Source organism: Eubalaena glacialis, chromosome 1, assembly GCF_028564815.1.
Source record: "Eubalaena glacialis isolate mEubGla1 chromosome 1, mEubGla1.1.hap2.+ XY, whole genome shotgun sequence".
Classification (NCBI taxonomy): Eukaryota; Metazoa; Chordata; class Mammalia; order Artiodactyla; family Balaenidae; genus Eubalaena; species Eubalaena glacialis.
The window spans coordinates 177,165,176-177,182,981 of NC_083716.1; the positions used below are offsets into that span (position 1 = coordinate 177,165,176).

At 39.8% G+C, this 17,806-nt stretch overlaps 1 protein-coding gene across 3 annotated transcripts in view; it reads right to left on the reverse strand.

Annotated features, from left to right (window-relative positions):
• The window catches only part of LRP2 (LDL receptor related protein 2), a 197,702-nt gene that overhangs the window by 152,859 nt on the left and 27,037 nt on the right, over positions 1–17,806 (reverse strand). For all 3 annotated transcript variants that reach the window (XM_061184669.1, XM_061184659.1, XM_061184649.1), the window contains exons 2-4: positions 8,688–8,795; positions 6,229–6,351; positions 1,973–2,089 (exon numbers count right to left, since the gene is read on the reverse strand). In XM_061184669.1, the coding sequence (XP_061040652.1) occupies positions 1,973–2,089; positions 6,229–6,351; positions 8,688–8,795 (348 nt within the window). The remainder of the gene's footprint in view (positions 1–1,972; positions 2,090–6,228; positions 6,352–8,687; positions 8,796–17,806) is intronic.

The following is a 17,806-nucleotide window of genomic DNA, read 5'->3' on the forward strand; positions in this document are numbered from 1 at the left end:
CATTTCCTGCAGTCCCATTGCATTTGCAATAAAGCACTCATTTTTATCCACTTGTAAATAAGGGATAAAGACGCAGACTGTTGGCTGGTGGCACAGGCCTCTGGTTCTGTTCTTGCACAAGGTAGGACTTCCTCCTTCTGTAAATAAAGTCCTTCATGAAGAGCAATCACCAGACTTGGACCAGAGGACGAGCTGAGCTCTAGCTCTGCCACACACCATTTAACCTTGAACAAGCCACTCCATCCTTTGCTGGTTCAGTTACCTTATTCGTAAGACAGTATTATAATACTGGCCCTAATGTCCTCAGTGAGGGGTCTAATAACAATAACCACTGGAATTTACATAACACTTTGAAGTTTACACAATACTGCAAAATATAATGTATGATTTGTCTCTATTATTAATCAAAAATATTTTCTTCACTTGCCACAATATAAAGAATTTATTGTTTGCTTTACAAAGTACTCAAAGGGGAGTCCTTGACTCTGGACTTGCTATTTGTGACCTCCAGACACACACTACCGTCTCTAAAACTGCCAGTACCAAGTCTAAATTCTCCATAACTTTTCCAAAGTTAAAGAAGACCCAACCTAGAGGCAACACAATCTCTTTCAAAAGAAAACATGTTAAGTTGGAAATTACAACAGAACGATACCAGAAATTCTGCTAGGAAATGGAAACGTAAAGACAAATAGCACAAACTCCTCTCAAAGGAAAATAACATACAAGGGAAGAAAGCATTGGAGAAGCTTTTTGTTTTGTTTTAATGTACTGTGTGATGACAGTGAGGCTGCAGCATGAATCTGGACACACATACGAGTATTTCTTCCATTAAGAGCACAATTTGAACACTACAGGAAATAGGAACAATTTGCTCATAACCAGTTTATGTTAGCTCCCACCCTAGGCATGGCGCCATATTGGGAAGTGTAGCAAAATATACAGAAGATGGCTCTTTCATTAAGCATACAATATACCAAAGGAAGGAATTTAGAAACAGTCCAGAAAACTAAAATCCTATCAAAATGATCAAACAATAAAAGAGTTGTCGCATGAGAATAGACTAAAACCTAAATCTTTAGCTGGAAACATGATAACCAAGAAGTTTATGATCAAGGTTTCTAAGGTACACAAAATCTATCCACCGATTATTAGAATACTAGAATATTAAAATAACTCCTTGAAGTCTGAAATGCAGTATGCCAGAAAGAATGCCAGGGAAAGATATATAAAAACTCAAAGAAGCTCTGGGTAAATTCATAAATGATAGACCTATAAGCGCTTTTGAGAGAAAATGGGTATGTCTGAGACTAAAGACAGAGTTAGATGGACCAGAGGACAGACACAGCAGAATAATTAGTATATTCTTGTATTCTAACAATTCTATATAAACCTCAAGAGAGGCAGATTACTCTTTACTCATTTGTAAGAAGTGATTGCACTTTCTTATTTTGCTTATGGTCATATTTAAACATTATACATAGAATACTGTGATTTGTATGCTTTATCTTGTGGTGATCAGTTACAAATTGATATAGTATTCTTCCATTACACAGATAGCCATTTTCAAAATGTAACACATTTCCAAAGGTAATCTGGAAAACACTGAGTCCATAAGAGCAGAAAAACTGAGACATCTGACCTAGAAGCTTACGATGGTAACGTACTAAAAGTTAAAATTGACCAAACTGGATTTTGTACTCATTGACTTTTTGTGATTCTATGTTAAAGTTAAAAGTTTCTTACTTCAAGACATACAGAAACTTGATGTGCTAAGGCAGGACAGACTCAGAATGCCTTGCTAAAAATAGACTCCTATCAGAACATCACCTCTAATCCACAAAAGAATCTGCCAAGAGATTTCAATAACAAGAGGCATATTGTAGGCATTTCTGTCCATCAACAAATTGATTAAAATGCCAAAGGGACAAAGGTGAAACCAAATACAGTGCAAAGATTGTAAGGGACTCACGGCAGTTTTTCTCGTCAGTTCCATCCAAGCAGTCTGTGGAATGGTCACATCTGAATTCTGCTGGGATACATTCACTGTTGTCGCACGTAAACTGATGGCTTGAGCATGTTCTCCCAGCTGTGAAAGGAAAAAAATATTACTTTGTAATTACTGAAAAACACAGACCAACTAACAAATATGACAGTAACATTAACCCAGCTACTCTAAGGTAGACATCTTACAATATGAAAGCAAAAGTGTTATTATCAGGATACTATCAAAATGCCCAGAATCATATCAACATTCAAGGTTGTGAGTGTAGACAATTATATTATCAACATGTGTTGAGAATACAATATAGCTTGAAAACCTATACAGTAAAAAGGATGGATGAAATAAGAATTTTGCAGGTATAGGTATTAATCAAGGATCAGTAAGGTCCCCCTCAATGAAATCCTTGTTTAAACAAGAAGGAAATATGCCAAAGGGTAAACAGTGGTTATTTCTGAGTATTAGGAATGTGGGTGATTTTTTTTTCTTTAGAGTTTTCTCTACTATATAAGCTTTCTACATTGAATACCTGTCAATTTTATAAACATAAATTTAAGCTAGCTTGATTTTATCCTAAGTTGATTAGGGTAGGTGAGAGCAGAGCACCAGTAGTTTATCAAATTTGCCTCTGGATAAAACAGACAAAATCAGATGAATCATTATTCCAAGCATCATGTGAATTCTATTCTGTGAGTCTGAGGCAGGAATTTTTTTTTAATTAGTTTATTTTTATTTATTTATTTTTGGCTGCGTTGGGTCTTCGTTGCTGCACGCGGGCTTTCTCTAGTTGCGGCGAGGGGGGCTACTCTTCGTTGCGGTGCGCGGGTTTCTCATTGCGGTGGCTTCTCTTGCTGCGGAGCATGGGCTCTACGCACGCGGGCTTCAGTAGTTGTTGCGCAAGGGCTTCAGTGTTTGTGGTTCGTGGGCTCTAGAGCGCAGGCTCACACAGGCTTAGTTGCTCCGTGGCATGTGGGATCTTCCTGCACCAGGGATCGAACCCATGTCCCCTGCATCGGCAGGCAGATTCTTAACCACTGTGCCACCAGGGAAGCCCTGAGGCAGGAATTATGATGGGACTTTTTAATTGTCCACATAAAAGAGAAGCATTTGGGGAAAAGATGATCCGATAAAAAAAATAATGTAAAATTTAAAATGCAAGAGTTACCTTATAAAATCCATACTCATTTAAAATAGTATGGGAACATTGCTCATAAATTATTGCTGTAAAGTTATTTCCAGTCTCCCCAAGCAGTTGCCCTTGGTAGTTCCCATCCCCTCTATGCAGTATTATTATCAAGGGGTCATCCACCACACAATGCATCACAATCTCCAGCTCAGCTTTCTTCCTACTCCATGTGGGGAGCAAGGGAAAATGGAACCAAATGGCATATCTAGCCAAAAGATAAATAACCCATCATTCATTCATTCAGTGTCCACTTATCAAGAACCTACTATCTGCTAGACAGAATACCAAGCCTTAGGGATACAAGCTGAATAAAGCATAGTCACTGCTCTCCAGAGCTTCACAATCTAGCGCTGAGTACCTACTAGGTCACCCTTTTCCTCCAGGACCTTTGAGAGGCCAGCCAGAAATATCAGAGCCCAGAACAGATTTCCTAGAAACAAGGATTTCTCCCTGCTCCCTACTATGCCTGGTACTTTTCCTTCCTCCTTTCAGTCCTTCTGAACTACTGTCCCCCACCTCCCTCCCTTTTTGCCACTCCACCTCAGATCCGGATGCGCGTAACTGGACCTGATGTAGATGTGCTCCTATCTGGCCTTGACTAGTTCCTGTCTGTGCCCTCCTCAAGACTGCCATTTGTCACCACCACCACCCTCCACAGCCCTACACAGTTTGCTGGTTTCCCCTGAACCACTCTGCCCCAAGGATCACCATCTCTTTGTTGCTGGCAGACCTCATGACCAGCACTGACAAGCCCTAACAGATTGTTTAATTATACAGTCTATATTTTACCTTTACACCAAAGTCAAACTCATAAGTATTGAGAATTTCCATTATCTTCCTCAAAAGAAGGCTTCTAGTGGCTCGACTGAAAAGAGTTCATACTCCCATTGTTGGACTCAAAATTCCTGGACTTAATTCTAATTTTTTATAAATACATCCAGAACCTACTGAAGCCCACAGCATCTCCACTGCTAGTCACCTAACAAACAAGTTCCCACATGACGTAGCCATCAAAAATATCTATTTCTTCTTTGATCTTTGTGGACCATGTGTCCATGTGAAAATGCCAACAGGATCTTGGCTATCTCAAAACCAACACACAGTGATGATAGATGTCCATGATTTGTGGGATGTGCATTTAATGAAACAGAATGTGGGGAAGTTGAAAGGTGAATGCTACATAGTGATCAGAGCTGGACTTTTCCAGAGGACAACTGAGGTCAAGAGCCTGAGGTGGTTCATTACAGCCTTGTATCTTCTCTCCAATTTCCATCTCAGTCCAACTTAGACTCGCTAAAAGGTTTTAGTTTGGGGTTTTTGTTGTTGTTGTTGTTTTCTTTTGTCTTATAAAAACACAGGGGGGCTTCCCTGGTGGCACAGTGGTTGAGAGTCTGCCTGCCAATGCAGGGGACACGGGTTCGAGCCCTGGTCTGGGAAGATCCCACGTGCCGCGGAGCAGCTGGGCCCGTGAGCCACAATTACTGAGCCTGCGCGTCTGGAGCCTGTGCTCTGCAACGAGAGGCCGCAATAGTGAGAGGCCCCCACTCGCCGCAACTAGAGAAAGCCCTCGCACAGAAGCGAAGACCCAACACAGCCATAAATAAATAAACAAATACTTTAAAAAAAAAGTAAAAGTCTATTAAAAAAAAAAAAACCACAGGGAAAAGATGTTGATGTTTTCTCTTCTAGAAAATTGAATTATGGGAATGTAAAATTCAGGACTTCTGCAGCTTTCATGCAATCATGAAAAGCCAATAGGCTAAAAAGACGGCAGGGCAGGGCAGAATAGTGGAAGAAAATTGGATGATGTCACTGATCCAAGGAATTGAGATTTTCCATTATCTTCCAATCAATTCCGGAACAATGCTACATTTAGGCTTCTTGGGTGAGATCATAAATTCCCTTTTTGCTTAACTTTCTTGAGTTGTGTTTTTCATTCTTTGCAGCCAAAAACATCCCCATTGATACAAGAATAATTTTAAATTATACAAATATCCTTAAGAGAAAGCAATGCTACAGATGACAGACATCTTTCTCACATGTTGCCATCTTACATTCACCCAAGATTATGCTCTTGTCCAAAATTGTTTAAGCCCAATAAAACACGCTTTTCCAGTTCCATCCCAAAGAAATCAGAATGGAAGGGTTTCTTCCAGGTTACTGCCCTGAACCCCCTCAATGTCCAGGAATCAGCAGTCGCCAACGTCCTCTTCCTTGCTACTATTTGCTTTCTGGTTCCAGCTCATCCTACGATGGCTATAGCAGCCGTCACTGAAGTGCCTCCAGCAGACCTCCACTTCCACTCAGTCAGAAAGAAGAGAGTTTAATAGTGGGGCAGAAGGGGTGGAAGGTTTTTGTTTTGTTTTGTTTTGTTTTAATTTATTAATTTATTTATTTATTTATGGCTGTGTTGGGTCTTCGTTTCTGTGCGAGGGCTTTCTCTAGTTGTGGCAAGCGGGGGCCACTCTTCATCGCGGTGCGCGGGCCTCTCACTATCGCGGCCTCTCTTGTTGCGGAGCACAGGCTCCAGACGCGCAGGCTCAGTCATTGCGGCTCACGGGCCCAGCTGCTCCGTGGCATGTGGGATCTTCCCAGACCAGGGCTCGAACCCGTGTCCCCTGCATTGGCAGGCAGATTCTCAACCACTGCGCCACCAGGGAAGCCCCGGGGTGGAAGGTTTTGCCTGCACAGTGTGCTGCAGCAGCACGTGTACTCATCCAACTGCCAACCAGACAAATGAAGACCTCCACATACAGATACCAATAAGTGTTTTGTTTCTTTCTTAAGCATAACATAACCTGAGTTAAATACTGGGAATCCATCCCATGTCCAAATCACTGGCTATATTGATAATTCTTCAGCACATTCACACTTTCAGTATCATCCAACCCCTGAGTGAGATGGCTGGCACAGGTTCCCTTGTCCTTCAAGGCCCAACTCTGCATTTATAAAGATTCATTCCACTGTGTTTTGTATTTGTAACAGGTTGGAATTTAAGGTGTCCAAAGGGCCAAAACAAGATTCCTCTACAAGCACTTACGGCAATGCCGACGTTCATCTGAGCCATCAATACAGTCTTCTTCCTCGTCACACACCCAGTGGACCGGGATGCATAGCTCCTCACTCTGACACAGGAACTGGTTGGAACGGCAAGTAGGGTGAGCTAAAATTAACCAGAAAAAAACTCATTATGTCAAACATCCACCCTATTATACCAACCAACAATGCTCGTTTCAAAAGAAGTATGTCAACTCCTGCTCAATATATTTGATAGCAAATATAAAAAACCTTAGAGCCTGTGGACTTTAACCAGTGTTCACTGTCAAGTAATCTCAGCAATGGCATCACAACAAAATGATGATCCAAAGCAATACAAAATACAGAGAATAAAACAAACAGCCCAAACACACATTCATACAAAGTTATGACCAAAAAAATATTAAATTTTTAATTTCAATAAAATCAACCATGAGTTTATAATTATTAAATTATTTGAAGTGTTTTGTAATAACTAATAGTCAAGCATCATGATAAATTATAAAATCCATGAGATTTGGAAAATAAGACCCAAAATCAAATAATTTATTATTTCCACAATTTACTTGCTTTACAATCTTCAGCAGGTTCTCTGAATCTCAATGTATGCACCATAAAATGGGGACTATATTTTTCTCACGGTGTGCTATAAAAAATAAGTAGAATGGAATATTACTCAGCCATAAATGAAACGAAATTGAGTTATTTGTAATGAGGTGGATGGACCTAGAGTCTGTCATACAGAGTGAAGTAAGTCAGAAAGAGAAAATCAAATACTGTATGCTAACACATATATATGGAATCTAAAAAAAAAAAAAAAAATGGTTCTGATGAATCTAGGGGCAGGACAGGAATAAAGATGCAGACGTAGAGAATGGACTTGAGGACAAAGGGAGGGGGAAGGGTAAGCTGGGACGAAGTGAGAGAGTGGCATGGACATATATACACTACCAAATGTAAAATAGATAGCTAGTGGGAAGCAGCTGCATGGCACAGGGAGATCAGCTCGGTGCTTTGCAACCACCTAGAGGGGTGGGATAGGGAGGGTGGGAGGGAGATGCAAGAGGGAGGGGATATGGTGATATATGTATCCATATAGCTGATTCACTTTGTTATACAGCAGAAACTAACACAACACTGTAAAGCAATTATACTCCAATAAAGATGTTAAAAAAAAAAAAAGTAGAGTAACATATGTGAAAGTACCATGTAAATAAGTTGCGAGTGATTGTCGTTGGTATGTTTTTATCATCATCGTTATGGGACATTGATAAATTGTTGGTATGACTATTCAATTATTCCTTTATCTCAGAATACACTGTTCCTGACTTTCTGTTCCTAGTGTTTAACCTAAAATGAACTCAGTTAAGCCCAGAGGAGGCAAATAGATAGCACTTGATCATATCTCTACAAATAGAACTACTCCCTTACTCAAAGTGTGGTTTCCAGACTAGCAGCATCAGCACTACCTGGGAGCTTGCAGAAATGCAGAATCTCAGGTCCCACCTCAAACATGTGGAATTAAAACCTACACTTTAACAAGCTCCCCAGGTGATCCATTTCTGCATGAAAGTTTGAGAAGCACCTTATAGGACCTAATCCCCACACTTCTCCCATTTTCAAATGCATCGTCATCCAAACAATACACCAAAGTTTGTCCTGTTGTGCCACAGGATGGCCAACGATTCAAAACAAATTTTCACCTGCTTTCTTGGTTTTTGGATGATAACCCTTGCCTGTTCACCTGTCAGAATGAATGAAATTGCAGTAGTGTGATGGATCACCTATGGCAAGGTGGGAGAGCAATGGACATAAGGGTTGGGATTAGTGCACCAACTGGGAAGCCTTTAATAAATAATTTAGCTTCTCTATGCCTCAGTTTCCTCATCTGAAACCTACCTCAGAATATTGTTGAGAGAACTAAATGAAGAAATATATGAAAGTGATTTTATAATTCTTCTAAATTAAAGAGTTAAATTGGGGGTTTATAATATTATCATGTTTTTAACTATTATTTAAAAAACATAAACCACACTAGCCCCTTCTGTGACCTCTTGATAGTAATGCACACAAGTTCTACTACATCCTTTTCATAAACACAGACTCTTCCTTGAATTACAAATCACAGCAGTACAGACAACATTATTTTTTTGTTCTCGTTAGTGCACAAAATTAGCAGATTGAATAATCTGAAATAATCGCTTATAGGCTTCAGAAAACAGCTCAGAAAGTTGGTTCCATACCAAGGTCATGGGATAAGAGTAAGACAGAAACTGATGTGAATTGAACCTCGTGATCAAAAGGGACTGAATTCTTAATGCCACCAGTTCTCTATCTCAAAAGATTGGCGCTCAGTCCAATCTACTACTAAAGGCACAACTCTTTCTCTTTGTTACAGCTGAAATGACCATGAAGCACTTCTGCTACTCAGAACAGAGCTTAGCCCCACCGCTCTTCACTTACGGCAGCCAATTTCATCCGAGCCATTCGCGCAGTCTCTGGTCCCGTCACACCGCCAGGACGCAATGATACAAAGCCCAGGTTGGCACTGAAACTCGTCACTGTGACATTCTGTAATCCCACAAGCAAGAGAAAGCCAGTTTAAAAAGTTACCCACACAGATATTTCAAAAAAATACAAATTTTTGATGAAAACAAAAAATTATTCAACTAGTTAGTAATCAAAGAATGTAAATTATTTATACAATTAGGAAAACATTTTTATGATTATATTCTGTTTCAGGGTCTGCAGGAAAGTCATTTTCACACACAGCTGACTAGAGTGCACCTTGAGGTAACCAATCTGGAAAGCAATTTGACAACAGGTATCCTGCTTTTTAAAAGTGCTTATTCTTTAACTTAATACTTTTACTTCTAGGTAATTTTTTTCCCCTTAAGGAACTAAGCAGAGAATTAAAGATTCATGTGTAGAGGTTTTCATCATAGCATAATTTATAATAAAGGAAATTGCAAACCTCGTAAATGTCCAATAATATGAAAATGAATAAATTTTCTTATATCTATATATCATATTAGGAACTCATTAAAATAGTTATGAAGAACTTCTAAATGATTTGGAGAAATATTTGTAATATTTCATTATACATTATAACAAAGACAAGGATGCAAAATTTTACCTGTAACAGAATCATATATAACAGAACAAAAGCACAGAAAAGGCCAGAAAGTTAAGGGTGGTTATCTCTGATACCATCATGAGTAACTTTTCATTTGTGGGACTGTGCTTTTTTCAGTTTCCCACCCTACAGTCTTTTTAAGTGCCTTTTTATTACTAAATCATATACAGCAATTTATGGTTCTTCATTCTTAGATACAAGACCAATATTATGGCTTTTTGCTTGTAACTTATTTGTAAGATGCCAGGTACGGCTCTTCTCTGCCAACAAACAAAGGCCAAAAAACAAACAAACAAAAATCTCTGCAGCCAATCAGAGTGCACAAACTTGGCATCAAACTAGCCACATTTCCAAGTGGCAGTGATATCCCCTAGTGATACCAGAAAGTGAATATAACTTAAACAAGTTCATTTAATTCAACCAGTATATCCTGCAGTTTTCCTCGTTCTCCCCAGGGGACTAATTTGGCAGTGAGCGATCCTCTGAGTTTCCCCAAGTATCTGACCAGCAACCTCCCCATACATTATGTGCCAAGTATGAATTTTATTTTTAAGAGAGCAGCCAACACCAGCCCAACATGGAGAAGACTCAAAATTATTCTTTCACAAACCCATGGTGGTAGAGGAATAATTCGGGGGGTTGGAAGAAGAATTATACTTTCCCCATGTATTTAAGCAATCATGCTAAATTACCCATTTCAATGTTTGACTAATTAAACTGAAATTAAGTAAATATACAGGTCAACTACCTACTCCTAAAATAAATAAACAATGTGCTATCCTGTCTTGTGTAAATGCAGGCATATCAAGAGCATGACATAAACATAGTTAAGTGATCTATTCCTAGGGGATATAGGCTACTTTGTTCATGGAATGTTCAAATCTGATTGTCTGGTAGTGACATCCTGATTTATAATGTATGCTGCAAATGGTCAGAAACTTTCCTTGGCTAAATGGTGGTACCGAGTGGTACAGGAATACGTACACCCAAATACCTTCTATAGACTAATGCATGATGGTGGTTGGTGGTGCAGGTCTGGGGTTGGTGGTGCAGGTCTCTTATCAACTACCTTTAAAACACAACAACCTCCCTTGCAAAAATGCCCCTAAGGAATGTACAAATTCACTCTGGAATCCCAGAACTTCTCATTGGATTTTGTTCTACAAAGCAATATTTCCATGAGAGATTAGAGGCTTTGGAGGTTTAGCTATTAACACAACATATATTAAATCACTTTTATCAATTAGGTCTATTGTTAGTAATCCAACATAATACATTTGTAAATTCAGTACATTTGTTTCCCTTAGTATCTAATAAATTCTGGTTGAAAAATTATAACAATCTAAAGGTCAGTCTACTTACAAAGAGTTTCCTATTGCTGGAAAAATCATACACTTAGAAACTGAGCATACAGAAGCAAATTCTCAGATCAATATACTGCCTGTTTTTAAATATATGTATAATTAGTGTTATTTATTAAGCAACATTTTTGTTTATTTGGGTTTTTTTTCTTTTTTCATTTCTTTTTTTTTTTTTTAAGTTTATTTATTTATTTTTGGCTGTGTTGGGTCTTTGTGGCTGCACGTGGGCTTTCTCTAGTTGTGGTGAGTGGGGCCCCTCTTAATTGCAGTGCGCCGGCTTCTCATTGCGGTGGCTTCTCTCGTTGTGGAGCACGGGCTCTAGGCACACGGGCTTCAGTAGTTGTGGCACGCAGGCTCAGTAGTTGTGGCACGTGGGCTCTACAGCGCAGGCTCAGTAGTTGTGGCACACGGGCGTAGTTGCTCCGCGGCATGTGGGATCTTCCCGGACCAGGGCTTGAACCCATGTCCCCTGCATTGGCAGGCGGATTCTTAACCACTGTGCCACCAGGGAAGCCCCTCTTTTTTCATTTCTTAAGCAATTTTTATTACAAGTCAAATTTTGAGGTTGTTTTTTGTTTTTGCTAAAATATGAAGTTAAGCACATCATGAAAAGAACATAAAATAGATACCCAAAAGTCATTTTTTAAGCACTCCAAAGTCAATTATTTAAAATCACACATTAAAAAAAAAAATTAAACTGATAGGGGAAGTTTTACAATTAAGTAACTCTTTCTAGTTAGTATTTTTCACATTTGACCTCCCAAATACTCAGTTATCTAAAGTAATATATCAAGCCCAATTCACTCAACTTATCAACAGATCCATGGTAATTCATTTGTCAAGTTCATCTTTTCAATATTAACTTCCATGCCTGCTATAACTCTCAAATGACTATTGTTTGGAAACATCTCTGCAGAAGAACAAATGGATACTCTATCACTTGCTGGGTGGCATCTTAGTAATCAACCAAATGCTCCACTAGTGTCAGAAGACTGTCATCCATTCTATTACAAAGGAAATATGTGTTGTTTAAAAACTAACTGCTAGTATAGCACAGGGAACTCTATTCGATACTTTGTAATAAACTATATGGGAAAAGCATCTGAAAAAGAATAGATATATGCAGATATATAACACAATCACTTTGCTGTACACCTGAATCTAACACAACATTGTAAATCAACTATTCCCCAATATAAAATAAAATTTTTTAACAATAATAATAATAAAATAGAAATCAAACAAAAATAATAATAAAGTTCCAAAACAGGCAAAAATAAAAAATAAATTTTAAAAAAAACACACACTGCTAGTGAAAAGGTCTAGATCAAGTTTGATAACAATTTCAGCTGCCCCTGATTTCAACTGGTTTGTATGCACTTTATTTTCTGAGAGTTTTTTTTAAATAAGTAGCCTTTACTCATAACCCCTCCAAAGGTTACTACATATTATCTATACTTTATTGTTTAATAATTTGAAGTCCAAAGAAGGTGGGAGTGGGGGGATTTCATACTTTGGAGCTAAACATAGTTTATGAAAGAAAAAATCTAAATACAGCAAAATTTAACACTTCTTTCAACAAATGGTCTCTAAACATCCATATTCAACCAATCCATTTTTAACCAAGAGGTAATTTTGCAAACAATCTTTTATAACTTTAAAACAGTCTCCCTCTAATAAAAACCAAAGAGGAAAACATCATAATCCACACTGAAATAAAAACCTATTGTTAAGAGCCAGGCAGTCATTGACAAAGAACCATTAGAACCAAAGGGACACCCTACTTTCCCAGGCTGGCCCTGCCTTTCCCAAAAATCAAAATAGATGGTGCAAAGATGAAAAAACTATTTGTGTGGTACTTAAATGGTATGCACCATTCTAAGTACTTTGTAAACTTTTTGTAAACTTTGTCATTTAACCTTCATAACAACCCTACAAGATAGATGTCATTATTATGCATATTTTACAAATAAAGAAACTGAGACACAGAGCAATTCAGTAACTTGCCCAAGATGAAATAGCAAACATGTGCAAAGCAAGATCTGGATCTGACAGTTTTGGTCCAGCATCTGTGCTGTACTGACTACCAGTGCTCTATGTTCTCTTCAAACCAGAAAAAAAAAAAAAAAAAAAAAAATTCCACCAAAAAAATGAATGTAAAAATTTTATTATTTTCCAAAGTTGCTATCAACATTCACTGGATTCATTAACTGGACTGGTATGGAATCCACACCACACCATATGCTCATACAATACAATTGGAGAAGAGTAGTCTACTTAGCAACAAACATTGCACATAAAAACAAAGGAAAATTTGCAACAATCAAAAGCAATGCAAGGAGGGAGGCGCGTGGGGGAGGGATGTATTGGGAGTTTGGGGTTAGCAGATGCAAACTATTATACAGAGAATGGAAAACAAGTTCTCACTGCATAGCACAGGGAACTATATGAAATATCCTGTGATAAACATAATGGAAAAGAATATGAAAAAGAATGTATATATATGCATAACTGAATCACTTTGCTGTACAGTAGAAATTAACATAACATTGTAAATCAACTACATTTCAATAAAATAAATTTTTTTAGAAAAAGCAATGCAGGGAAATCAAAAAAAGAGTTTCAATCTCTTCAAGAAAAATTACAATAGACATAGGGATAAACTTGTTTTTCAATGTTATAGAGCCCCAAGCTGGAGAAAAACAAGAGTAATCCTTTCTTCATAAATAGCCATAGCCCAAGCTTCCTGGTTTAAGTGTTGGACTAAGAATGTGTTAAGATAAGATATTGGAGTAACAGATAATGCCTAGAGGAGGGAAGAAGTTTGTTTTTCCAGAAGGGGCACAGCACGGAATTGAGAGCACCACTTCTGTATCCTTTACAAACTCTGGCACAGCGCTAGGCACATATGGGACAGTAAACACGTATTCACCAGGTAATGAAGATTTCTCTTTGTAAAATTACATATCAGAGATTCATAAAACCATCAAGGCAAACAATGAGTCTTTTAATTGGAGTTTACTATCCTAAAACTCTAGAAAGAAAAATGAAACCTGGTATAATTTGTAATAGGAGGAATATCTAAAAGTTTTAAAAAGAGAAAAATATTGAGTCATACTAATGTTTCATTCTTTTTTGAATTTTTTAAAATTTATTTATTTTATTTTATTTTTGGCTGCACTGGCTCTTCGTTGCTGTGCGTGGGCTTTCTCTAGTTGCGGTGAGTGGGGCTACTCTTCATTGCGGTGCGTGGGCCTATTGCAGTGGCTTCTCTTGTTGCGGAGCACGGGCTCTAGGTGCGCGGGCTTCAGTAGCTGTGGCACGCGGGCTCTATGGCGCAGGCTCAGTAGTTGTGGCGCACAGGCTTAGCTGCTCCGTGGCATGTGGGATCTTCTTGGACCAGGGCTCGAACCCGTGTCCCCTGCATTGGCAGGCGGATTCTTAACCGCCGCACCACCAGGGAAGCCCCCTAATGTTTCATTCTTTTGCCCTTTTCTTATAAGAGTTTCTTTTTCCTCTCATGAATTCTCTTATTAGAAGAAAAAGGCAAGTCGTAGTCAATGGAACATTGTCCAAAGTTAACAGAGTAAGGTAATTTCTGTGGCAAATCCTACTTTCCATCTAGATCCTCTAACATGTGCTGGTCTTTCCAGACACTTTTGGTCTACCTGAGGAGGCACATGTGCTCTTTTTAAAAACATGTAACACTACGTGGCACTTTAATAGTCTTACCTCCACTGAACTCAAAGAAATACATTCCTTAATTCACCCATAATTTTTACTTCACTTCTTCGGTACTTTGTTTTTATTCCCTTGGTATTGACAGACATACTTGTGATGTTTATAAGCTGGGTGATGGTTTACTACAATTCTCACACCTTGTCCACACCAACAAGGCCAGTCGCCTTTTGAAGATTTAACGTCACTTGCTAATTTCCAAACTTGACACTGCAGCCATGACAGCCAAGGGTAACAAACTGTCTGGAGACCCTGCCCTGCCTAATGTCAACCGGTGGAATAGCCACCAACTCAACTGATGGAACTGAAACAAGACGGGTACAGCAAACCAGCCTACTACTCTTTCTGTACAACATTTTAGCTGCCTGGTTTTCAGAACAGGTGGCCAGAATTATTCTTTTTTTTTTTAATCCAGTTTACAAACAACTGAGTTGGCTGCTTTTTCCAAATTATTGTTTCAGAGCCCTGATGTTTTGACAGAGGAAAACAATACTGATATTGAGAGGACATTTCAAGAAGTCAAAGACTTTGAGGGAAACCCACAAAGCCAGCTGATGCGTGATCATGTACACACATCACTTAAATGAAATTTTTTTTTAAAAAAGGACCAAAAGAATATGATGTCAGATTCAATAAAGCCACACACGAAAAAAAAATCATACCCGCTGTGTGCAAAACTTTGTTTAAGGTTTGTGGAAGAAACAAAGAATGATAAGATATGATCCTTTTTTTTAATAGAACTTACAAATTTATTGGGGACAAAAGTTATTTATGCATTATAAATTAAATAGCCATGTAACAACAATAGCTGCTATTTGTTGAGCACCTACTATGTGTTGGACAATATAAAAAGTTTTATACACATCCATTTTTTTTTTAAGATTTAATTTTATTTATTTTTGTCTGTGTTGGGTCTTTGTTGCTGTGTGTGGGCTTTCTCTAGTTGTGGAGAGCGGGAGCTACTCTTTGTTGCGGTGCGCGGGCTTCTCATTGCAGTGGCTTCTCTTGTTGCGGAGCACGGGCTCTAGGCGCACAGGCTTCAGTAGTTGTGGCACGCGGGCTCAGTAGTTGTGGCGCACGGGCTGGAGAGCACAGGCTCAGGGCTCAGTAGTTGTGGAGCACAGGCTTAGTTGCTCCGCGACATGTGGGATCTTCCCAGACCAGGGCTCGAACCCGTGTCCCCTGCATTGGCAGGTGGATTCTTAACCACTGTGCCATCAGGGAAGTCCCTATACATATCCATTGGATCCTCTTAGAAATATGTGAAGTGAGATTTATATTTATTTAATAGAAGGGGAACTTGAATCTCAGGGGCATTAATCAAATTCCCACAGATGCAGAAAATGTCGAAGTCTGATCCAGACCCAGCGCCTGTGTGATTTCAGAGCCTGTGCTCTATTCCTCAACCCCCATCCCACAAAACAAATGACAGCTTTCAATCACCCAGAATTTATTAAGTGCCAGTAGTATTTTAAGTGTTTCCCATAGATTATCTCACTTATCCTCACAACAATCCTATGAGATGGTACTAATAGCCCCATTTCATAGATGAGAAAACTGAGGCTTGACCAAATCTCACAACTGGTAGGTGGAGAAGCAGGGATTCACACCTAGGTAGTATGACTCCAAAGTTGTGCCATATGACAGTAGATGATTTCATTCCAAATAAGCAGCAGAGGTAATAAGAACCAATTGGTCTCAGGGAGAAAAAAATGAATACCACAAGATGATGCAATGAGAGAGGCTTCATGAAGGAGAGTAAGACTGCACTGGGCCTGTGTGAAAGAGCAGGACTTGGTGGGGGGGGAGGGGGAGGCGGGGGGGTGAAGGAGGGACCGTGCTTTGTGCAAGGGCCCAAACAACTTGAGGGAGGCCCAGCATGGGTGAGGGGGGAATAAGCAGGCCTCCATGGCCCAAGTGCAGGGAACCTCTTCTAAAGTGGGGGACAACCAAGCTGGGGAGATGGGGAAGAAAGGGCCTTGAATGCCAAGAACAGAGGGACATGATCAAATGGGTTGAGAGTGAGAAAGCTTAGAAATCTCTAGTGCCAGTAACTATATTAAAACTAAAAGTCGCTCTGGGTGGATGCAAATCTGAATGAGGATATAGACTTTGGCCATGAGAAGGGCTTGGGCTCCTTAGAACCCTGCCCAGAGCATGAGCTCAGTGAACAGGCCGGTGGGTGGTTCACCAAGAGGCTCTGGCAGGGGTGGGGCTCACCCTGCAGCCCCTCCAGTTGCCCCAGGCCCGATCCAAAGCAGCTCCAATGCATGGCAAATGGCCAACAGTTTCCGCAGGTGCCACCCAAGGCCTCCTAGTGTCCTGTTCTCTCCAAGCTGAATGGATGTGTCTGCGCATCCAGCATGAGGAATTCAGCCAGACCTCGAGAGATAGAGGATCTCAAAGACTGCTGAAATATTTGCTTAATAATTTTTAAAGTGCCTTTTCAATGATCCAAAGCCAGCAGAATAATATGATGCACTATCAGAGAAGCCTCTCAATTCTGAGAAGTAGGAAGTTACATTTCCACCTTTCCTAACTGAGCTAGTCCTCACGCATTTTGTTTAAACACTAGCTACCTGCCTTTCTCCCCTTTCCCCGTCTCTTCCACATCACTTCTTTTTCACTGAGCACCTCCTCGACCTACAACCAGATTGTTCATCAGCACTGAAGTGCATTATAAATAAAACCACGCTTCTCAGGGGTTCCTGACAGGACGTGATGGGCATGTAGGATGGGATAATTATTCAGCTGCCGTGGGCAAAGCAGGAGGTCTAGCGTCCCTGGCCCCTCCCCTGACATGTGGAATGCCAGTACTGCCCATCCCCCGTCCCTGTGACATACATGTCCACACCCCTTGAGAGTGGTGGTACCACCACCAGTTGAGAACAACTTAGAACCTCTAAGCAGCATGGACATTCAGAGCTCAAAATGTCTCAACCCACATGAAAGAGATCATCTACGAAACCCCCTGTAATAAATTCTTCCCTCCTAAAGATAATAAAATTTCTTAAGCGGCAATCGCACTCCCTCCCACCCATCAATAAGAGGGCCTGAGATTGGGCAATATCATGCCGCAGCTGCTAGTACTAGCACCTTGAAATGAACTCCCCTGGGAGTGTGGTAAAGCATCTCAGTTCCAGGGAGGCCTGCTTCACCCTGGAGTGCTCCACGGGGCATCCACAGGCTTACCCATTCAAGGGTGGGAGGAGTCACACAAAAAAACAAGCCCCAAATCTGAAGTCCTCAAGCAGTTCTTCACTAATGGAAAAGGTCATTGCTATGAAAAACAGTCATAAACACACCTGCTCATGGTGCAACGTTTTCCCATCTGTGTAATTATCAGA